Source organism: Stenella coeruleoalba (genome assembly GCF_951394435.1).
Source record: "Stenella coeruleoalba genome assembly, chromosome: 9".
Classification (NCBI taxonomy): Eukaryota; Metazoa; Chordata; class Mammalia; order Artiodactyla; family Delphinidae; genus Stenella; species Stenella coeruleoalba.
The window spans coordinates 97,357,775-97,383,399 of record NC_137155.1 but is presented as its reverse complement, the minus strand read 5'-3'; the positions used below and the strand labels follow the sequence as shown (position 1 = coordinate 97,383,399).

The following is a 25,625-nucleotide window of genomic DNA, read 5'->3' as shown; positions in this document are numbered from 1 at the left end:
CCTATTTTGAGAGTGACACTATAGTCCATCTCTCAAAATATGTGTTTAAAAAGGCATATATATTATTATTTTATGTCAATATCTTTTCTTAAGCAGTCGAAACAAAATTTCTTATTGCACAGTTCTACTAAGCTAGTCAAATGAAGTATTATTGTTTAATAAATGCATGACAAAGCTCTTTTAACCAGTTTCATTTTAAGGACAGCATTTTCATTTTCTCTGTGTAAGAAGGGAAAAATCACTACAAACTCCATCTCTCTTTTGTATCAGGAACACTGCATGGTTTAATTGCTGACAGCCTTGATGTACTAAGTAGTAAACAGCTGAGCATGCCTCATTACATTCCTTAGGACACCTCTTTGAGTAGATGCGATAATTTATTACATTGAGTAGGTCTAATTCTCCCCTGATTTATGGAAGCGGTAATAACACTCCATCTGACAGAATGCTTTGCTAGGAGGAATCCAGATCTAGGCACTAAAATCTTTATGGCCTCCCCAGGAGGAGTTGGGACGCAGGTGGTATTCTGAGCACCACAGCAGAGAAAAAGGAGGAGTTTGCCTGAGGTCTTCTGACAAGTCAGCTACTCAGGGAACAGAATCTAGTCTCCTGATGCCTAGCACACAATCACAAAAGCATACTCCTGGAAGAGCTGCCCAATCATGTGTGCAGAGAAGAGGGGAAATGACACCCAGGATGCTCACTGCAGAATGCCCACAGCAGCCTGTCACCAGTCCCCTCCGACTACGCAGAAAGCATACTGAAGGGTATCGAACAACATAAAATCCTAATGCTACCCTTAATTAGGTGGGATCATCAGGCTAACTCCCTGACTGCCAACAGCCCCAAATTCCTCTCTGTGGTGCCCAATCTTGAAAGCAAGATGTAGTTACAGAAACACTCTTTGGCTTACAAGGGACCATCAAGCTCTGATGATGGTGAGATTTGATAGCACTAATGTCCAACTTTATGTGACCATAATCCAGGTTTACAATGATACATTAAGCCCTAATGCTACTACTTATATCACCGTAAACTCAGTTTCCGGTGATATAAATAGTCATGCTAATGGCATTAACGGCAGCACTCAGTGCAGTCACAGCTGTTGAGTGCTGCTTTTATGCTATTAGCATTGCTACCTGTGTCACCATAAGCTTAGGTAGTCACATTTGTTACATAGGAATATACAAGGAAGATGGGTAGCCACATTTTACGCCCATATCTAGCCTCCTGTACCGGAGACTTACAGCTTGCTGCCCTCCTCTGTGTATTAAGGTCTGCCTAGCCCTCCATTTGGCTCTGTTTATACCGAACAGCAATCTGTTTTCTGCCAACCTCGCGTTTGCTGGGAAACACTATTTAAAATTGGTAAGGAGGTGCCAGGCCCAGCTACGGGCACACTTACTGTCTCCTTGGCAGCGCAGGGGACCCACACTCAGTTTGGCTTCCGAGCCTTGCCGGTCAGTGTCTCCAACCACCACCTGGCTTACTGGCAGGTGATCTTTGTAGGATAAGAAGCCAGCGTCCTTCCTCCTGAATCACAGGGAAAGACAGAAAAGCATGAGGAGGCTAAGTCAGAAACATGTCTTTTTTGATCATTGTTTAAGTTGTCTAACAACTGACCACATTCCAATAACTGCTCAGAGGCGCACTAAGCAGAACCACAGTTAGAGTTGTTCCCTCTCTTCCACTGGGTGGTTTCACAGCTCATGGCTCAGAAGCAACTGTGCCCGCTTTGCCTTCTGGAAAACAAAACTGACACCCTGATTTCCAGAGAGTCACAACCAATACACAGCACGCTATTTCAGGTTGAGTGTAGCCTACCCTGTTGCTTGAAGTACACACATCAAACGCTGAGCATGCACGCAGAGTCTGCTGTTGTCAGGGAATCAAAAGTTCAACAAAGCCAACCTGATCTCTTGCATAAAATTAGAAACAAAACCCTATTAAAAAGCTCCCTTGTCTCCTTAATTGCTTTGAAGCGGTTGCTTCAGAGGCCTTCTTCCCTGCTGCGCATCAGCTAAATAAGAGATACTTTTAGGTCCTTCATCTCTTCTTGTTTATTTTAACAGCTGAGAGAGTTTATGCAACGTTTGGAACACAGAGCGGGTGCTCACTAAGTGTCTACTTCCATCCATAATGAGGAGTGGAGTTGAGATGCAAGCCCAATTTGGCTTCTCTCTTAGATTTGTTCTCCTGTTTATTCTATACCTACCTTGTTTCAGGTCTCCTAACTCAACCCCATACCCACCCTAAATAGAGGAAGAGGGCAAGGCTAGTTGTAAAGTATTGATTCTAGGATGAAGCACAGAAATACAGGAGATGTTCTCAGGGATGGAACCAAGGTGAGCTACCATGCAGCACAGATTTCACCTTAATAGGAAATCGCTATCCCCTCATCCTCTTTTTGTGCTGCTGTGGCCGGGAGATCCCCTCGTGTGGGGCTAGATGACTGGGAGGCACAAATCAGTGCTAAGGTCATTCCACAAATTTATCTTTTTGCGTGATTTTGTGCACTGTTCAGCCTGAATGTAAATGAGAATTTTGAAACTGTATGTACAACTGATCACAGGAGAGAAAACTGATTTTGGATGACAGAAGAATGAGAGAAAAGTTGGCGGGGTCGGGGGGGGCGCTGGGAGGAATTGGGAGATTGGGATTGATGCATATTCACCATGGATACTGTGTATAAAATGGATAACTAATGAGAACATACTGTATAGCACAGTGAGCTCTGCTTAATGCACTGTGGTGACCTGAATGGGAAGGAAGTCCAAAAGGGAGGGGATATTTGTATATGTATGGCTGACTCATTTTGCTGTACAGTAGAAACTAACACAATATTGTAAAGCAGATATACTCCAATAAAAATTAATTCAAAAAAAAAGAAGAATGAGGGAGAGAGCTCAATAATCAGGTTAAAGATCTGTCATCTGCATCTCTTGCAGGGAATTGAGGAGAACCAACTTGGAAACCTGTCTCTAAAAGGCTATGCTGTTAGGAGCAGTTACTTGCTCCTCTGACCTTCTAGAAAGTCACTGAACATATGCTCCTTCATGTGTCAGGACCCACAGAAACCCAGGAAGGAGTCACAGAATTTAGCCAGTGGACCGCAAACAAGTGTATTTTCCACTGCCTTAGTTATTTCAATGAGTTTCCAAGATAAAGTTTACAAAAAAATTTTTTTTTTTGGGCTGCTGCCACATGGCATGCGGGATCCTTAGCTCCCCGACCAGGGATCGAACCCTCACCCGCTGCAGTGGAAGTGTGGCGTCTTAACAGCTGGACCGCCAGGGAAGTCCAAAAAAAATATTTTTTTAATCATATGAGAACTAAGATCATGCAGAAAAGCACTGTGATTCTTACTGACACTGCAGCTACTGGTGACCCAGCCTCAAATCATTTGTAAACCCAACTCCTTATATTAGAACTTCTATCAGTTAAAATCATGTTAGAGAGGGAAGAAAGTCTTTGCTATTAAATTTGATATTTAATGTTTCTTAAAGGGACAATAAATGAAAGCACCCTTAATAACATACTGTGATTTGACAACTTAGTAGAGTAATGTGCATTCCTGTGGAACTTCAGGCCAAGATTCTCTACAAGTTCATTATCACTTAGAATTAACTGACTCTAGATCAGGGATTTGTGACCTAAGTCCTGAGAACCATTCACCTTGTCGCTTTTTCTGTGATGGCCCATAAGTTTTTTTTTTTTTTTTAATATTTATTTATTTGGCTGTGCCAGGTCCTAGTTGCAGCATGCGGTATCTGTAGTTGCGGCATGCATACCCTTAGTTGCGGCATGTGGGATCTAGTTCCCTGACCAGGGATGGAACCCGGGCCCCCTGCATTGGGAGCGTGGAGCCTTAGCCACTGGACCACCAGGGAAGTCCTATTTTTTAAAATTTTAAATGGTTGAAAAGAAATCAAAAGCAGAATAATATTCTGTGCCATGTGAAAATTACCTAAAATTCAAAGTCAGTGTCCATAAATAAAGTTTTACTGAAATAAAGTCACTTTTCAATTTAACTTTTTTTTTACAATATTGTCTATGGTGCTTCCAGGCTACACTGGCGGAGCTGAGTAGTTATAATAGAGACCATATGGCCCTCAAAGACTAAAATATTTATTATCTGGCCCTTTATAGAAAACGCTTGCCAACTCTTGCTCCAAATCATCAGTGCCCCTTTTTCCTCTGGGAATTTATTGAGCAAATATTCCACTGACAAGCATGGTGGCCTAATGTGCAACTTATCCCCACAGTCGAGTACAGGGTTAGGGAAGGGGCATGAGAATATCTCTGAGGTGGGGAAAAAAGCATTTAAGCCAACATTTATTTACTCTAGCAGTGAGAAGTAACTTAAACCTTATTAATGATTAACTTTCTGATGGACGTCACACTAGGTGGCCTGCAGTCATGTGTCAGGATGCTCAACATCCTTACCTGATACTCGGTATTGTTGGTTCATTCACAGTGAATGAGAAAGTGACTACTTTGTAACAAATCTTGTGTTAATATAAGAGTATTTTGGAAACAAATGTTTGGAAATATTCCAATCACTATGTAATCTTATTGCCAAAATTTATATGTGCATAACCTCATAAGAATTTACACATCTACACACTTCCACAACTTGGAAACATAATTTTAAAATATTTGTAATAATCTTGTAAATGCAGAGTTCCAGTGGGTTTTGGACTTATTTTATAACACTGAAATGGGTCATTATTCAGTTACTTTGCAAATAAAACTGATTCAGAGATGACAGAAATTTACTACATTTGATCAAAACCTTTGCATTACTGGTCAATGAAACTGAAAAATTAACATCATGATTCAGTAGGTGCACTTAGCAATATACCTTTATCTAGTTTGTTATATGTACCTTTAGGTAATATTTTTCAACTATGATAGTCAATAAAGTCAAGTATCAAAATGAAAAACACAGAGAGGCAGATCTTCAAATGGTAATCCAAGATTACTTAAAATAATATGTATTTAATCACATCACAGTTACTAAAACAATTAAAGGTAAAATGATTAATTTCTATTAATATTTTAGAGAAGATATTATTAATGACAACTTTATATCATTTTTAAAAACTTAATTTTTTATATTGAACATAAAATGTTAATTCACTAGAACCTGTATCTTACTTTTATACTTATTTGTAAATATGTGCTCAAAAAATTTTTAAATAGCGTATCAAAAAATATGAAGAACACTGCTCTAATTCATAGAAAATAATAACAATACAGCATTTATCATTGAATACCTGTGTATATTAGACTATTTCTCATATACAACATCTAATCTGAAATCAGTTCTTCCATAGAGGCATCATTATCCCCATTTTACTGATGAGAATCAGAGAATTTATCTTGACCAAGGTCACTAGCTCATAACTATAGAGTCTGGATTCAAATCTAGATTATCTGGATCCCAATCTAGGATTTTCCACAAAAAAGAGGGGAGAAACAAAACAGAAGAAAACCAAAAAACAACTATGTCAATTAAAAGCCTTTTTCTTTTAATTTTCATTTACAGATGAGGTGAAAATGTACCTTTTTAGATACACTTAGGTATCCTGAAACATTGAGAAAATTATTTGTGATTAGTAAGTTCAAAGATATCTGTAATGTTATACTCACAGGCATCCCCCACGCCATCAGCACACCAAGTAAAAGTGGTCTAGAACTACCCCATCCCCAAGCTAACCACTGTTTTTAATGGTATATTGAAGTTTACAAAAGGTTACAGTTCAGCTAATACAGAAGTCTCCCTCAGCCTCGGGGGATACGTTCCAAGACCCCCAGTGGATGCCTGAAATCACAAATAGTACCGAACCCTATATATACTATGCTTTTTCCTATATGTACTGTATATATCTGTGATAAAGTTTAATTTATAAATTAGGCACAGTAAGAGATTAACAACAACTAATAATAAAATACAACAATTGTAACAATATACTGTTATAAAGATGTGAATGTGGCCTCTTTCACACACACACAATATCTTATCGTCCAAATTTAATGCCTTTTGCATCCTAACTAAGCACCGTGTTGTAACGTTTGCAGTTTGAGGTATGACAGCAAAACTACCACAAATTTCTTTTTCCTTCTTCACAGTTTCATGGACAGAACATTCGTTCTCACCACGAATCTTAGCAACGTCAGCATACAGTTTTCTTTCCTTACTAAGTCACCACCTTTTCACTTAAAAGCAGCATTAATGGCGTCTCTTTGGCGTATCTGAATTGCCAGCATCACTGCTCTTGTGCTTTGGGGTCATTATTAAGTAAAACGAACAAAAGCACTGCAATTTTAAACGAATGAATTGTTTATTTCTGAAATTTTCCATTTAATATTTTCAGATCACGGTTGACCAAGGTTAACTGAAACCATATACAGCAAAAACTTGGATGAGGGACTACTGCAGTGATAACCCTCAGATATTCCTTAACCAAACCAAGAAAATAGGAGAAAATAATTATCAGCTGAGAAAAAAAAAATACAAAGTTACCTTCTCGATCACTTTTGATCAGGGATATAAATAGGCCCAGGGATTTTAAAGTCACAAACAACTGTTTGTGAAACTCACCGAACAGTCAACTCCGCTGGAAACAAATCGGTTGTGGGAACAAATTCATGGGTGGCAATAAAGTGGTTTGGCTAGCATGAAGTTTCTTGTGTGATCCTACAGCATAACCCACTTTCCAAAAATGATGTGTGGATGAATAGAAAATAACCTGAGACCTGATGAGGCACCCTTCCAAATACCTCTAAGACTTCTATCTTAGCACCTGTGTGAAAATTATTTAGCAAGCAAAACAAGCCTTCATTGAAAGTTATGATCTTTAATGATCGAGGTCAATCTAATTTAGGGAGTTATTCAGTAACTATTTATCATGTTAGCATAATCTAATTACATCTATTGCTAAGCTGGTACATTAGAAAAATTCTATCATCCATTTCAAATAGGCCCTGAACTCAGACTCTTGCATAATCTTTCTATCAGTGTTGTTATTAAAGGAAAACTTGATTCTACAGAGTTTGCTTCTCTAACCTGGCATTACAGTTATTTTGCGTCAGTACTATTGTTCTGAGGAACTCTGTCTTACTCTGCTGCTCTTCCCTTGCCTTCTTTTCTTATCCTGCTGAGAAAGCAAAAGAAACGCTCGTCTTGCCCTTAGCTCAGTAAAAAAACAAATCCTTAGAGGAAAATAAACAGTCCAAGTGCCTGCAATTATAAGCTTGCTTTTCTACCAGATGTTATAAAAGTTACCACACTATGAGTATGTTCTATAATTCTAGCAGAGAAGAATTTCTTCTGCTTTGTGAAGTTTTAGAAGTACTTGTTTACTTAAAACAAACACACAAATAGAATTACAGTCAGTGAACATCCATGTATTTCCATCACAGAATCACCAAGGTAGAAATTTCTGGAAGAATACAGGAAGTCAAAGATTTAGCTACAGAAGATGTCAAAGAGACACAGAAATGGGGAATAAACACATGAGAAGATGCTTAATATTATTAGTCATTAGAGACATGCAATTAAAAATCTACTGAGACGCCACCTTACTCTTATCAGAATAATAGAAAAGACAGATAGTAAGTGTTGACGAGAATTTGGAGAAACTGGAATCATCATACATCGCTCATGGGATTGCAAAGTGGTGCAATCACTTTTGAAAGTAGTTTGGTAGTTTCTAAAAAGTTAAACATAGATTTACCATATGACCCAAAATTCCATTCCTGGATATCTACCCAAGAGAAAGCGTATGTCCACACAAAGACTTCTAGGTAGATGATTACAGAAGCTTTATTCACAACAGCCCCGAAGTGGAAGCAACCCAAATGTCCATCAACTAGTAAAAGGATAATCAAAATGTAGTATATCCACACAATAGAACATTGTTCATCAGCAAAAGAAATAAAATGTGGATACATACAACACAGAATGAATAAACCTCAACAACACGATGCTAAGTGAAAGAAGTCAGACACAGAAGACCACATATGCCATAACTCCATTTATACGAAATGTCCAGAAAAGGCAAATATATAAAGATAGAAAGCAGATTAGTAGGTGCCGGGGTCTGGGGATGGGAATAAGGATCAATGGCAAATTCCCAAACTACCTTTATAATAGAAACTGTATCTCATTCAGCAAAAACCAAGTATCTATGGTTTACCAGGACATGCCTGAAAGTAAAATTCTATTCAATTGTCACCATTTGCCGCTGTAATCTCCTGGAAATGCCAATACTTTAGAGCATCAAATTTTCATCTCAAGGACCATTTCTAAACTTTTTAGGATATTTTGTGTAATTTTGGTTCAAACAATATGTTCAAATTTCCTATAAATTTTTGTATCTTTCCTCTGGATCCTTTCTGTCTCCTAATGGCCATCCCCAGACATTATGCTACTTTGGAAGAAACTAGACTGTACTTTTTCCATAGCGAGTACTTAGAAAGAGTAGGCCAGATGGGTGTAGCCGAGATGACAGATAGGAAGATCCTGAACTCACCTCCTCCCTCAGGCACACCAAAACTACAACTATTTACAGAGAAACTATCTATGAGAACAACCTGAAGACCAGCAGAAAAAATTTTCCACAAGTAAAGATGCAAAGAAGGAACCACAAGACAGGTAGAAGGAGTGGAAACAGTGTATAGTCAAGACCACACTCCTAGGAAGACAACCCGCAAATGGGAGAGAATCACAATTGCAGAGGTTCTCCCCAAGGAGCACGGAGTCCAGGCCCCACACTGGGCTCCCCAAGCTGGGGTCCTGCACTGGGAAGATGAGCTCCCAGAGCGTCTGGCTCTGAAAGTCCGTGTGGCTTGTGTACAAGAGAGCTGGAGGGCTGCAGGAAACAGAGACTCTGCTCTTAAAGGATACATGTAAAATCGCACACCCTCTCACTCCAGAGCAGAGGGAGTATTTTGAAAGAAGCCTAGGTCAGACCTACCTGCTGATTTTGGAGAGCCTTTTAGAAAGGTAAGGAGCAACTGGGACTCCTTCTGGGGACGCAGAGGCTGGCAGCAGCCATTTCGGAGAGCTTGTTCTGCCACGAGGACGTTAGTGCTCGCAAGAGCCATTCTGGAGTCTTCCCTCTAGCCTATTAGTGCTGGGGCTTACCTTCCCACCAGTGGGCTGGCACCAGCCCCAGGCCCTCCCAGACCCAGCAGCCAGCTGCCCTGGACATGGACCTCTCTACCAAAAAGCCAACACCAGTCTGGGGTCCCCCCAGGCCCTTCACGCAGCCACCCGGGACTCAGCCTTGCCCATTAGTGGGCTGGCACTGGCCCTGGGAGCCCCTGGACTGCACAGCCAACTGCCCTGGGACTCAGCCCTAACCACCAGCAGGCAAGAAGGCACCACACAAAGCAGGACCTGGCAGCCAACTGGGCTGAGGGCCAGCTCTGCATGCCAGCATGCCCACAATAGTCAGCTCCTCCACAACGGAAGGTCCCATGCAGCTCACACAGAGGGCATCCATAGAGCTTATAGCTATGGTGACCAAAGGGGAGTTTGCTGCTGGGACCCACAGGATGTCTCCTATAGAAAGCCACTTCTCCAAGATAGGGAAATGTAACTGACCTATCTTATACACAGAAATAAACACAGAGAATTAGGCAAAATGAGGAGACAGAGGAGTATGTTCTAAACAAACAAACAAGACAAAATCCCAGAAGAACTAAATGAAGTGGAGATGAGCCACGCACCTGAAAAAGAGTTCAAGGTAATGATTACAAAGATGCCAAATGAACTTGGGAGAAGAATGGATGAGCACAGTGAGAAGTTTAACTAAGAGTCAGAAAACATAAAGAAGCAAAGAGGTGACAAATACAGTAACTAAAATTAAAAATACACTAGATGGAATCAACAGTAGATTAGATGATACAGAGGAACAGATCAGTAAACTGGAAGATGGAGTAGTGAAAACCACCCAAGCTGAACAGAAAAAAGAAATGTAAAAAATGAGAATAATTTAAAAGACCACTGAGACAACATCAAGTGTACGAAAATTGGCATTATAGGGATCCCAGAAGGAGAGGAGAGAGAGAAAGGGAGAGAACTTATTTGGATAAATAATAGCTGAAAAGTTTCCTAACCTGGGAAAGGAAATAGGCATCCAGGTCCAGGAAGCACAGAGAGCCCCACAGAAGATGAACCCAAAGAAGTCCACACCAAAATACATTATAATAATTTAATAATAAATGGCAAAATTAAAGATAAAGAGAGTCTTAAAAGCAAAAAGAGAAAATCAACTAGTTACCTATAAGAGAACTCCCATAAGACTCTCAGCTGACTTTTCAGCAGAAACTTTGCAGTCCAGAAGGAGTGGCACAATATATTTAAAGTGATGAAAGGAAAAAACCTACAACCAAGAACACTCTACCTGGCAAGGCTAACATTCATATTTGAAGGAGAGGTAATCAATAAGGACATTGCATGATGATAAAGGGAACAGTCCAAGAAGAGGATATAATAATTGTAAATATATATTCACCCAACATAGGAGCACCTAAATACATAAAGCTGATATTAATAAACATAAGGGGAGAAACTGACAGTAACACAATAGTAGGGGACTTTAACACCCCATTTACATCAATGGACAGATCAACCAGACAGGTAATCAATAAGGAAACACAGGCCTTAAAGGAACCCTCGTACACTGCTGGCTGGAATGTAAATTGGTACCACCGCTATGGAAAACAGTATGCAAATAATGTCAAAAATTGAAAATAGAACTATCATATGATCCAGCAATTCCACTTCTGGGTATTTTTCTGAAGAAAACAAAAACACTAATTCAAAAAGATATAAGCACCCCTATATTCACTGCAGCATTATTTATAATAGCCAACATATGGAAGCAACTTGTGTCCAACAACAGAAGAATGAAGAAGATGTGATATATACATATATATAAATAATGGAATATTACTCAGCCATAAAAAAGAATGAAATCTTGCCATTTGCGAAACATGTATGGACACCTGGAGGGTATTATGCTAAGTGGAATAAGTCAGACAGAAAAAGACAAATATTGTATGATTTCACTTATATACAGAATCTATAAAATAAAACTCTCCAACAAATATAACAAAACAGAAACAGAGTCATACATACATAAAACAAACTGGTGGTTGCCAGAGGGGATGGGTTGCGGGGATGAGTGAAATAGGTGAGGGAATATAAGAGGTACGAACTTCCAGTTACAAAATAAATGAGCCAGGGGATATGACGTACAGCATAGGGAATGTGGTAAATATTTCCCTATGGTAAATATTTAATAACTTTGTATGGTGACAGATGGCAACTAGACTTATTGTGGTAATCATTCTGTAATGTATAAAAATATTGAATCACTATGTTAAATATAGTATTCTAAGACAATTATACTTCAGTAGAAAAAGGTAACTGTGAGATAATAGATGTGTTAATGAGCTTGATTATTTCACAATGTATACATACATCAAATCATCAAGTTGTACACCTTAAATACATACAATAAAAAAAAGTAGGTCAAAAGGTAAAAACCTATAAGAATTTTCCTGAGTTTTTCTGGATAGTTACTATTCTACTATTAACTTGTACTAAAGATGTCAGATTCAGTAGTATTACTTTTATTAAAGGACTTTGCATTGTTCTTATTCTTTCCATCTCTTAAATAAAAAACACATAAATAACTCAGAGTTGTATAGAGTTTAAAAATACTCAGTGCTTTCCCTTGGATGATCTCATTTGCTCCCTTTAACTTTGGAGGTACAAGGAAATAAGGATAAAGAATTGAACCTGACAAATTTTGATTCCCAAATAACCGTTCAGAAACATATCCATTATGCAAAGTGAGACAGACTCCACCAAGGAATGAGATGTGTCTTCAAGGTATAGTACCAAATACTACCTAATTATTTACTAGTTCATACCTAATATACATAAGAAAGGCAGGAAACATACAGACTCAAGTCAAGGATAGTTTTAGTTAAAACATCTGTTTTCAAGTAAGTGAGAATTTTTATTTGCTTTTTTAATTTATTTTTTGTTTTTTTGGTCCTCAACTCCATCTTTCTATATCTTCTGTGCCTGGGGATGCACTCCTCGGCCTTTCCTTTAACAGGAAATTAACACTCTCATTCTTCCTCTGTCCTTGCCCCTATTAAAAGCCACTTTCAGAGGAAAATGTGACATACCATTCCATCCATGTTTAAGAAAAGCAATGCCTTAATGAGACAAAAGACTTCTCTTAGAAATCATATCTCTATGAATGGTGGAGGTTGGATTGGGGAGAGGGAGGATTATTGCTAGCGCCACTGAAACAACTACATGGAGATGATTACATGTTCTTAAAAAGGCAGCCCTACCATCACCATGGAGCAGGTTGGCCAGTTCCTCTATGTTCATTTACGAAAATCATGATCAGAAGTCAATGCCTTTGTTCAGAGAGCACATGGGGGCTATCTAAGCATGGCTGGATCTTGAGAAGTTGAAATAAACAACAGAGCTGTCTAATACACAATAAAGTAGAACTTTTAAAATACTTCTCACGGCGTCCTCAGTCACCATTGACTACTGAGCTTTCCTCAATGGATGTACAGTGCTGTTTTCTACAAAACAATTAGAGTAATTAAGAAAACAACCGTCACAATTAGATCTTTAGAATCCCTGAGTCTGTCCCCTAAGAAATGGAAGTAATTACAGATTCAATTACTCCTTTTCAGTGGGAATAGCTTAGGCCTTTTGTAAATGCACGGCAATTATCTGTTCACTTTAGAATCTCTTAGAAAGCCTTTGTAACCATTTCAGGATTCTACGCAAATTGTTCTTTGATTTTCCTTATGGAATGCAAGTTCCCTGAGGCCAGATAGGTGGTCTCATGCAACTTTATAAACCGAATACTAGTAAGCTCCTAAGACTGGCTCATTCCGTATGTTTCATGATTGAACACATGAATAAAAATAGAAGCCATCTAGGCACAATCCTAAAATAGTAACCAGTATGTGCTTACTATCAATGGTGAGAAATGAGAAAGAGACCTTCCTTATAACTGGAGTTCCTTGAATGCTCTTTAAACAGTTTCATTATTTCTTTTCTGTAATTGAGGTTTTATTTTTTCTTCAGAAAATCATATTCAATTAGAAGTTTCATATATAATTAATATAATGGAAAGAATTAGATCTTAAAGACAGGAGTCCTATTTCAACTCTGCATCTATGTAAACGTAAGTTACTGAATTTATCTGGGCCATGGTTTCTCTACATAGATAAGCTATATATTTTGGTTCTGAAGGGTATCAGAATATGGAACTTCAAAGTATGCCTCTTTGGCATATAGAGTATTTTGAGCTAAAGGCCATTGAGGTCGGCAAGACACAGGAAAAGTTCTAAAAACAGGGCACAAGTTTTCTTTTTGTAAAGGAAACCTGCATAAGAAATCTTACTAAACAACTCTTCTTTACCATGCTTCTCCTGGTCACTTTCTCATAACTTGCCTCCCTCACACAGAAGTCCCAAACCCCTTGTCTTTTGGCTTAAGATGGTATATGAGCCCAAGTTCTAACCATTCCTTTGGGTTATTCATCACTGGGTACTTCCATAGGTACATATTAACAAACATATTCTGTTTGTTTTTCTCTTGCTAATTTAGAGGACCCCAACTGAAGAGCCTATGATAGGTAGAGGAAAATATATATTTTTTCTTCCCCTGTAGTTCTTTGATTCTACTTATGTTTGTTTACTTTGTTATTACAGAAAACAAATAGTAACCATTTGAATAAATTTGGCAAACTTAAATGTGTGGCTTAAAACATAAATATTTCGTCTGTTTCTCAATGGCATAGGGTCATTGGTAGCCCTTTGAGGATAGGACTTTGTGGTTCTATGTAGTTTCTCCAGAAAATATTAATACAGTATCCAACATATGGTTTGGAAGATTAGTTTTCACCCTTATTTTTCAGGTGAGATAACAGATTTGGAATAAAACTATGCCTGGTCTAAGGTATTCAACTAATTAGTGGCTGAACTAGGAAAAACAGACCAATCTCTACCACTCTAGAATTTAAGAAGAGAAAATGCATGTTTACATTTCTCAAATTCTGCTTAAATAATTTCAATTGTTTTCCTATAAATGATATGAAAATCTATTTTTTTTATCATATAGGAAAATTGTTTCACTGAATTGAACTATTTACACCCATATTTTCCCTAAACAAGGGTTCCTTGTGTTTTTGAAAACTGTGCCTCATATATTATATGATCGGCAAGGACAGAGTACTTGATGTGTGGCCTCCTTGACATTTCCATGTATTTTCGTCACCAGCAATTAATGGCCAACTCCTGGCATCTCAAAAGTAGTCAACGGGAAATTCTTTGCTTATACTGGCCCTGTGTATCTTTTAAAATTAAGGTGAACCTTCTGGGTTCTCTCAGTGTTCCTAAAGCTTTATTTCTAACCAACAGACAAATGCAGACAGATCTCGCCACTTCTGACTCCCCTCTGCTTTGTCATGGCTGCTCTTCAGTCTCGCTCCTGGCTCGATGGCCCTTCCTCTCTAGGTAGCTTGTGACTGGCCTCATCCCACAGGTTCTACATTTGGCCCACAGGGCACATGATGCATTCCTGTCTCACTGAACTCCGAAAGGGGGGTGTTGACTACATGCTGGAGTCCCTTCACTTTGAAGCTAGTCAGGGAGACTCCAGGCTGCTGTGAATTGGTCCTGTCCTCTCTAGCTCCAGCAGTCATGGGTCAAGCTCTCTGATTCATTCTCGTCAAGTTCTCCCGTCCCTCTCCCATAATGGTGGGATGGTTAGAGGTAGATAGAATATGCTAACAACTCCACAAATAAATCTTTCCCATTGGTCTCTTAAACTTCTCCAGGAATTTTTAGGTTTCGCTTACGTCACCCAATGTAGGTAACTGAGCCAGAGCTGCACTTGGCTTTAGAACGTGGGGGTACTTGACCCCTTAGTCAAATTCACAGCCTTGGAGCCAGTGCTAAAAACTCCAAGACAACAGAAGTCACCTAACTTATGATCCTTTCCCTGAACATGAAAAAAATCCTAATAACATCAGGATTTAACATAAATATTAACATCAGATTTTCATCTGATTTATTCTCTGTGTAAAGTATTACTTCACTGTCCTCACGGGTTTTCACATCATGAAAGAGAATAATCAGACTCTCCACCCCCTAAATTTTTTCTTAACTAGATTACTCACAAGAACACTGGTTCTGATGAATTTGGCCTCAGAAGAAAATTTAATACACCTTGAATTTTTATTTTGTGGATCTGACCATCCTAAAAGGTACTGTTTTTCAATGATACAAGCATTCTTCTTTTAACTAAGGAGCATTGCTTTTTCCCTCTATTGCCATTTCTAAAGCCCCCTCCAAGTAACACAAATCCATAGAAATGATTCTTATATTGATGATTACCACACTCTTTTCTTTATAATCATCACATCATCCTTGACATATTTTGTCATTCCCACTTCATCTCAGCAGCTCATTTTTCTCCCCTAGTGCACAGAAAAGACTTGTTTGAAGGTGGGAGTGGTTTCCTTTACCCATTTCTGAATTCTGTAGGGCCCTTAAGAGGATAGATACTTGTTTTTTTGTTTTTTTTTTATTTTTTATTTTTTTTATTTTTATTTTTTGCGGTATATGGGCCTCTCACTGTTGTGGCCTCTCCCGCTGCGGAGCACAGCCGCTCCCCGGCATGTGGGATCCTCCCGGACCGGGGCACGAACCCGTGTCCCCTGCATCGGCAGGCGGACTCTCAACCACTGCGCCACCAGGGAAGCCCAGATATTTGTTTTTAAGTTATCAATATCTTGAAGATGCTGTGGGATGTAAACATGTGAAAAAGGCCTCAGCTAAAATAAGAAAAAGCGCTTACTCTTTAGGATGAGATGGTCCAAATAAAAATCAAGTTTCAAATTATCTCTTGGTAACTGAGACTAATGCGAGGCAGAAGGCAGCCATGGAAAGAGGCTTAAGATTGCTGTCAGTCTCAAGCATGAAGGAAGACAGATGACCCAAGGAAACAGAAAATAAATGATCTGAAATTTGGGAAGGAGAAAGCCAAAATAATTATGTGTAATATAAGCCCGAAGGGAGCTTCAGGGAGAAAAAAAGTAGTCAATTATATTAAACATTGCAAAGATGTCTAGTATCTAAAAAATCAGAGTGCCCATTGGATATATTAATATGGAGATCATTGGTGGACCTATCTCAAAGACTTCCCATAGAGAAATAAAGAAAATTTTCAATGACTGATAATCAAATGGGAAACAAGAGGGTAGAGACCAACCCTAAACTGTTATTTTGAAGTTGGAATGAGAAATGAGAAATGGAAGAAGCAACAGGATAGAAGCTGGAGGAATCTGCAGCATCAGGAGATTTTGTTTATACACTGGGAGCTGAATCAATTATGTTTTATCACATATGTCTGTAATCAATTTGCCGACATTATTTTACAAGCTTTTGGAAGCAAAACTCATGAATGTCCTATGTATACAAGTAGTGTATAGATGGCATATAACCCTGTCCAGAGGGTGACTCGAAGTGGCATATAATTAGCACATTCTGACCATTGCTGGGCAATACAAATAACAAGTGCAGCTTCCTTTTGTTTCTAATCCAGGGAATAAAGAGCACCTGATCTCTTTCTTCAAATCAAAACTAATCAAGTGAGGAACACCTGGCCTTTCTAAAATGTGATAGCCGACATATTCTGGGAAAAGATTCTTGGACCTGCACTCTCGGAGAAAAGGACTGAAAGAAGAACTAACTAGATAATTTCACAGTGAGGTTTGGAGTTTCATGGTTAACTCTAGCCAGCTGGGGCTTTGATGTTTATTAGGTTTGGAGAAAGACAGAAATTCAGTAACTCACTCAGGGACATTCTAAAACTTCAGTTAATTAGATTTTAATAAACAAGGTCATCTCTTTGGCAAGTTTACTTTGGAATTTAGAGGGTAAATCATTTACAATGTAGTCCAACTTACACAAATTAAGAGGCATATAAATCCTCCCCACAGAAGAAAGGCAATAAAAATCCTTCACTGTTAATTGAGCGATAGCAAATACTGTCAAAGAAAAGAGTGAGAGGCCTGAACTTGTAGGGCTATGCAAGCCTTGAACAGTGCAAAACTCAACTTAGCGGCAGTTTTATAGAGAGAATAAAGCATATGAGTGTCTTGTTCGTGTGGATTTATTTTGCTCTAAGAGGATCCAGAAGGGGAAATCGCCACATTCTTCTGAGAGGGAGAGTACCCAGTTTGCAAATAATCTGAAGATGGAAAAGTGATGAAAACGACCCTGTGGAGGATTAGCCACTTTATTTCCTTGGAATGCACGTGATTTTGATGATGGATTTTAACCTTACTTAGAGGTTCCATCAGTCTGCTTAACTGCCATAACAAGGCATCACAGATTGGGTAGCCTAAACATTTATTTATTTTCTCACAGTCCTGGAGGCTGGAAGTCTAAGATCACAGTGCCAGAAGGGTTGTCTGGTGAGGCCTCTCTCCTTGGCTTGCAGACAGCCATCTACTCACTATGTCCCCACATGGCCTTTCTTTTGTTACACACAGAGACAGTGAGCTAGCTCTGGTGTCTCTTCCTCTTCTCACAAGGACACTCATCCTATTGGACTAGGGCTCCACCATTATGACCCCAGTTAACCTTCATTACCTCCTTAAAGACCTTATCTCCGACAACAGCCACGTTGGGGGTTAGGGCATTAACATATGAATATTGGGAGGAGGTGCCATAGTTCACGGTTAAGTCTATACAGTTGTATACAATTTTCCATGTTGAGTTTTGGAAACGTTAATTCTGGGAGATGATTATGGGTTTTCTGGAAAGAAAAAAGATATCTGGTCTCTCAAGTGTGGGAAATGCTGTATATGTTCTATATTTCACTCTTGGAGATGCAAAATACCAATTAGTAAAATAAAGACCATGACATTCCCTACATTGAGTAAAACCTATTTAACTTTGCTTAACCCAGAATCCTGGAAAATGGACTTTTTCCCTAGCACACGTATCAGTATCCTGAGAAAAAACACTCTGCATTGTACTAGTCTGTGAAGCATGGTTTTTGGCATCCTGTGGCTTCTCAAATACACCTTAAATGGCAAATCATTTACAGAGCTTTCAGATGAGATTGAGATAGAAAAGTAGAGAGCACTGGTGTGTACTTAACATCTTAATTATAGATGCTATGTTCGCCCTTGTGTGTACTTGTTCCCACCATACAAAGATAATGTGTCTTGATCAATTAATATAGAACAACTCCTGGGCTTCTGTAATAAAGCCCTCTAAATTAGTATTCCTTCCATGGGAAAAAAATAAGAAGCTACTCGACCCAGATGTCCATCAACAGAGGAAAGAAATAAATTGTGATATACTCACATAATGGAATAAGGCACAGTGATGAAAGAAAATGAACCATAGCTCCACACAAAAACCTTGTCAATATTAAAAAAAAAAAATCACTGATGGGAAAAATCAAACATAAAAGAGTACATGCTGAACAATTCCATTTATATGATGGTCAAGAACAGGCAAAAATACCCTAGGAGAATAGAAGTCAGAATAGGAGTTACCCTTGTGGAGACTGTTGAGGAGGGGGCTAAGAAGCCAACCACGTTCTACTGAATAAATCCTGATCTCTTTAATTATTTTATGAGTACACCGACATATGAAATGATTGAGCTGTACATTTAATATTTGTACACTTCACTCTATAAAAGTTACAGCTCAAGAGGGAAAAGCATTGTGGCTCATTATTGCTTTCTAGGACAAAGATGAAATCCCCAATCCTGGCCCTTTCGCAATATGACCCTAAGTTACCATTCCAACATGCCATGTGCTCCAGGGGTCCAGGCATATAGAATATAATGTAATATCCACTCCCTGCTTCCTGGACATCTGAACCATTTATTATTCAATGTTGCTGTTGACTTTCACGCTTTCCTCTGTTTGTACAGGCTGTCCTGTTTTCTGAGATGTCCTTCCTTTTCTTCCTGCCTATTGATATTCCACTCATTCTTGCCCAGTTGTTTCTTCTGTAAAGCCTCCCCTGAGGTCTCCAAAATGAATTCTTGTTCTTCATCTGGGTTCCCACAGCCAGCCATCCCTAGCGACAATGTACTTACAGCTGACATAGATTAGGAGTTTTCTGGGACTTGCCTGCCTTCAAATATTTATCTCTTTGTCTCCATAGTACATTGTTACTATGTATTCTCACTTTTGTTTTATTTTTCTCACTTTTGTTTTGGAGCATGTGGCCAACAAAAATATAATTCTAATGATACAGTAAGTTTTATAATTCCTTATCCTCCTCCTTAGCCAGTGTGACCTTATTTTCTTGAATAAAGATTCTCTCTTACTCATTTTTGTAGCCACAAGACTTGACCTTCATAATGAAGTGGCAATCATCTCTGTATTATAAGTAAATTTCACCTTTCTAGAAGCAGACAATTTGCATTGTGAATCACATTTTTGTTGCTGTAATTAAGTGATCAGAAGGCAAGATTTTTGATTATATCATTTACAATAGTCATCTTTTTCCTGGGCAGGTTGGGATTCTGTTTGGGGGCTGGTGTCAAACTGCGCTCAATTTCTAGGTCTTCCTTCCACAATAGGCAGCTTGTCTGTCTCAACTTCCTCATCTGTTAAAAATTTTTCTGGGTGAAAGTTAAATGAGTTAACTGACTGTGAAGTACTTAGCACTGTGCCTAGCACAAAGTAAGCATTCAATAAATATTAGTTTATACCATATGAAATTGCCAACATTCAACTGTTTCACATAAAAATGGCAGTTTCATATGATATAATGTAAACTGTTATCAAAATCACCATTATCACTTCCCTTTACAATGCTGTCCATCAAAGGGCTCATAATTAGTTTCTTTTTAATATTCAGTATGATTGGTACACAAATTCAACATGTGTATACAGTAGGCTAGGCTCATGTGTATACAGTAGGCTAGCATGTATAAAGCGTGCTGTAGGCTCATGCTTTTTCTCCCAGGTAGTGAAGGATGCCCTGCTCTAGACAGAAAGCGAACCAAACAGTCTCCAACTCTTCCTCTGAGAAGAGTTACCTCCTGTACAGTTTCATCAGCTTCAAACTTAACGACCAGAGCTCGTAAACTAACATTCTCACTCAAGTGCACACATTCTAATTAGATCCAAATATAAATTTCTTTAAACACTGTATCTACAAAATGACTTGAAAAAGGACTCATGAAGTTACTTAAAACTTTCAGGGAGAATTTGCTTCCTTATTCATTCAACAAATATTAATTGAGAGTCCACCAGGTTCCCGCCATTGGTCTGGTGGGAATGCAAAAATTAACGAGTCCTAACTCCAATCTTCAAGGAGCATATGGCTTACCAGGCTATTCATGTCTTATTTATTTTTCCATAATTAAATAATTAAATTAATACAATATTCCTCCACACTGGCACATCAGGGATCTGTCTCTTTTGTTTCTGTTTCTTTTTACCAATTTTCTGTTGCCTTCCTCTATTTTTTCTTTCTTAGCATTCCATTCTACAGTTTTTTAAGAACAAAGTTTACCCCTTTTGAATAATTTTAATCTCCTAATTTAATTCTTTTAATTAAGTCCATATTCATTTAAATAGTTATAAGCATTCTTAAGGGAATCACATTACTTAATTATAATTAGATAATGAGTATTCGATTACTGAGCTTCTAAAATAAAATTTATAATGCCAGGGACTGAAAAGCACGATATCTAGAATCTTTTATTATGGAATTACCAATGAGAATAATCTATTGGGAATAACTAACTTGTTCAAGCTGGTTAAAGCAAGTGCATGTGAAAGTAAATGTTTTAATATTACCTGATAGAAATAGCCTCCCCTTTATTTAATGTCTTTTTTCTGGAAGACTGTAGAACGCATTACTCATAATGCCATTCCTGGACACAAAGACCCTCTGAGACGGTAGACAATGGTACAGTTTACAGACTCCAATGTTTAAAATGTAAACCAGCAGCGTGGGATGGAGAACTCCCTTCTCTATGAGAATCTTCATCATCTTGTGCATTGATGCTTTGTGTATTCGTTAAATGACCACACCAGCTCATTTCAAATGGGTAAACAAGAGGTACCACTCACTGTGACTTCTCCAGGAAATATCAAATATTCTTGGTCTAGAAAGTAAAATAGATCTAAAAGAAGTACAACTATTTAGAAGGAAGCAGAAGAGAGATTAAGAAATGGATTTTTCATTTCCGTATTCTGGGGATAAAAGAGAGACAAAATGTTGAGGTTAGCTGGAAAGAGAAGTGCAGTACAGGGAATATAAATCATTGCTAGACAGGAAATATAATCTTTCAAGGAGCCAAGTAGGAGATATCTGATGTAAATAAGTTAGGTCTGAGAAGGAGACCGAAGTGTATAGAATCGGAAGATACTTGATTCAGAAGGCTTTTTACAAAAGGGGGATACAATGGACTTCTATAATCTATGTGCAGTTACCTCCTTGCATATAATTTGTATCTTCAGTTAACATCACCAACTATGTTTTTGTTGCACTAAAGAAATCATCTATAAGAAAGAACGGAAAGGCTGATTTCTAGGGCTTCAAAAATAAGAAAGAAAGATCCTAAGATACTTGGATATGGCATCTTTGGCAGAGATAGTGCCCCTGAGCATCCCGGGGGGGAGAGTCTAACCCACCACTGCCCACTCTCTTCTGGCCCCAGCATGCTGGGCTCATCCTGGTTTTAACATTGTTGGAGTAGGAAATAATATTCCAGTTGATGCTGGTCAAGCATTGCCACATATTATCATCACTACTATACAATCTTCTTTTTCCTTGTCCATCTGGAATATTCTTATATTTGGCAGGCTAATTTCTGGCAATCCAAGTTTAGATATCTATTTTAATCGAATACAGCTTTAATAACATCAGTGCTGGGAGCCAGGCCCACCTTAGTGGTTAATCATTGCTATGCGTCGCGTTTCTTTGCCACTTGCTGCTTTAGATCCTGCCTGTAGTGTGCCAGTGGTGGCATAAAGCTCCTTTGTGTAACCCTGGCTTGTCCTACTCATTCCTCAGTTCTAGATGCTGACTTATGCAGTCTAGCAGGTAATTCATCTGCTTCCCCCAGCCCTCAATAAACACTGGTTATTATTTTTCCTTGTACATGCAGGAAGTATAGTGTCCAAAAGGATCTCAATTAAGAGCCTGAACTATAATCACTTCATGATCCCAATGGCTTTGCTGGGCTTGTGGGAATGGTGGGCCAAGGGGTGGCTTGTTAAGCCGGTATTTGCATGAAGTGGTCAGCAGCCTTCTGAGTCTAAAGGAAGAAGAGAGCTGAAGGGCTAAAGCTGGGCCCTAAATAGTGGACCAGGCTTGGGGCACAAAAGGAATTTTGAATAGAATGAGATGACACTCAGATGGTGCAAGTTACTGCTAAGAAGGATGCAATAAAAACTGATATAGGTGACCTTCCTCAGTTGGAGTGATGGTAAGTGCCTGGGCTGGACGCTGTGGCCTGAGCGTTGGACACCCCACAACTGTCTTAGGAAAGTCGAAGAGACATTCAAGCAGCAGCTGGAACAAGAGCAAAGGGCCCTGGCAAACGCCACAAGGCAGGTGGAAAGCATATGTTTGCCGTCCTGCTTGAGCCAAGCACTGGGAACTCTGAAATAGCTGAAGGGAATCCGATTGTGGCTTAAGGTTCCGAGATCGTTAATTCAGAGGTAACTGGAGAAATGCAATTTGTTATATCATTATCCCTGGTGGTGCAGTGGTTGAGAGTCTGCCTGCTGATGCAGGGGACGCGGGTTCGTGCCCCGGGCCGGGAAGATCCCACATGCCGCGGAGCGGCTGGTCCCGTGAGCCATGGCCGCTGAGCCTGCGCGTGGGCGCGCGTACCAGAAAAAAAAAAAAAAAAACCCTGTCATTATATCATTATTAAGCTGATGTGGCATGGGGAAATAAAAGCCCAATGGCCAAAGAGGAGAATGACAGGTCTTTAAACACTTGATTTCTACCTAAGTTTTCAGAATCCAGTTTAATAAAAACTAGTGTTTTTGTATAGAGTTCTGTTCAGTGTGGAATTTCGACATGATATGATAGCATTGTCTGGGACCTTGTTAGAAATGCAGATTTGCAGGCTCCACCCAAACCTACTGCAAAAAACCCCCTGCATTTGGCAATAGTCCCAGGTGATTCGTATGCACAAGACTTTAGGGAACAGGAGACAAACTGATGGCTTCAGAGTTAATCTGGCCAACAGACAAAAATAGCAATTTCACCTTCTCTCTTTATTTACAGTATATGCCTGACTCCTGCAGGCAACTGAGCTTTAGTTATGGCAGTATAATTTAGTTCACAACATTTGGAATTTGTATGATAATATTTTAATGATATTATGTAATATTTCATATCTGTAAGAGTCTAGTAAGATTTCTGGCCCTAGGTTTGTCAATCAACCTATAAAAGGAATTCCACCCCCATGAAGAAAGAAAGGCCTCCTACGAAGTCAATGTACCCTTTCTCCTCTTAGTTATTTTCAATCAAAAGGAAATGAATGGGTCATAAGCATCTGGAGACCTTGATGGTGCTTGATGACCTAAAGATCTGTGAATAGGCGTGAGATATTTGAAGTCTCTGATTTCAGATCCCAGTGATTCTGATACCACGCCTCCTCTCCAATCTTTAAAAAAATACATAAATAAAACCAAAATAGCATCTCCAGAGAAAGTAATTTGTATTTCCCAAATTAAGCAATACTTGCGGCCTAATATCTACATAGACACCCATTTCTTTGGATTATTATCATCAGTTATACTAGATAATGAAAACAACACATTTCAGACACAGGAATGAACTTCCAGATAATCTAGTTCAAACCACTCATTATACAGATAAGGAAACTAAGACCAGAAAGGTGAAGAAACTTTGCTTAAGATCATAGCATTTGTTGATATTTCTTCTTTTTATCTCTTTATATATCAATTTTATTTCTGCTTAATATGTACACAACCCAATGTTTATGGCATTTTAAACTTTGATTTTAGTAAAACAACTCTACTGATAATTCCAGAATTGCCAAAGCTTAACTTCTCAGTTACCTGAAACTGTACACGTAATAATCATTGCAATTTTGGACAATGACCTAGGAACATCGTATTTCTTTGACCATCTCACTTCTCTCTTTCTTTCTTTGACCATCATCTTTCTCAGGATTGCTTTGGCTATTTGGGGTCTTCTGTGCTTCCATATGCGTTTTAGGGTTATTTTGTCTATTTCTGTGAAAAATGCCAATGACTTTCTTGGCATCAGCTTATTCAGAGAGATTCAAATCAGGATTAAGTATGAATAGGACTTACTAGTAGGGGACAGTATGAGGAGTGGTGTCTTCATAGGGTATAGGGGCTACTCTCCAGTCTCTAAGTAGTCAACTCAAGTACGATAACACAAGCAACATTGGATGGGTGTTGGTGCCACTCTGGCTTAGAAGCCCCATGATGCACAGGAGCGAATATCTCTTATCACAGACCCCCAGGCACAGCTCTCATGGGTCTGAGCAGGGGGTGTGCAATTACAAGAATGCTGCAGACTCAGGGAAGTCTCCAAACTATTTCACTCACAGTCCTCCCAAACCAGATGCAGCTTACCCATCAGGGCCATTTTTTTTAGCATATAGAATGTGTCTAGAAACCCAGTTGACATTCTACCTTTCTCAGATTTCCAAGAGACTAGAGTTAGAGAGTTAACCACAAATCATTTTTCCATAGAGAAGGAAAAAGAAGTTTTTTTGGTTTTTGTTTTTTTAAACCATTACATGTCTACACTGGTATGTAAATCTGCAGACACACTTGAAGAAGAAGGATGCGGTGGGATGACTAATTCCACTGGATAGCAAGACTTGACAAAGCTGAAGTAATTAGTAATAATGTTCTAGGAAAAGAAAATAATTAGAATGATGGAACAGTATAAAACAAGAGAGCTTGGAAACAGACCTACTACACATTTCTGGATTGTCTGTGTTTCCCCCAAATACATATATTGAACTTCTAATCTCCAGTGTGATGGTATCAGGAGGTGGAGCCTTTGGAGATGATTAGGTCCCGAGGGTGGAGCCCTCATGAGTGGGATTAATACTCTTATAAAAGATACCCCCATGGAACTCCCTTGTCTTTTCTGCCCTGTGAAGATATAGCAAAAAGACCGCTGTCGATGACTCAGGCAGTGGATCCTCACCAGACACGGAATCTGTCAGCAACTTGATCTAGGACTTCAAAGTCTCCAGAACTGTGAAAAATAAATTTCTACTGTTATACCACCCAGTCTATGGTATTCTGTTAAAGCAACCTGAACAGACTAAGACAGACACTAAGTACAATAAAAAATATAGGGCTCTATTAAAATCAAGAATTACAAGATGCTATTAAAAGATACCATGAAAAGAGTAAAAAGAAAGCCACAAAGTGAGAGAAGAAATTTGCAACACACGTAACTGAAAAAGGGTGCATACCTAATATACACAAACAATTCCTACAGGTTAATAAAGAAAGATAAACAATTCATTGGAAAA

The 25,625-nt window shown here is 38.8% G+C and overlaps 1 protein-coding gene across 13 annotated transcripts in view; it reads right to left on the bottom strand.

The window, feature by feature from the left end:
- Positions 1 to 25,625, bottom strand: part of CNTNAP2 (contactin associated protein 2) — a 977,311-nt gene that overhangs the window by 372,764 nt on the left and 578,922 nt on the right. For all 13 annotated transcript variants that reach the window (XR_013829659.1, XR_013829660.1, XR_013829661.1 and 10 more), the window contains one exon: positions 1,406 to 1,533. Coding sequence is in view for 5 of the 13 variants with exons in the window: in XM_079931145.1 (XP_079787271.1) it covers positions 1,406 to 1,533 (128 nt within the window). In the remaining 8 variants the exon portion in view is untranslated. The remainder of the gene's footprint in view (positions 1 to 1,405; positions 1,534 to 25,625) is intronic.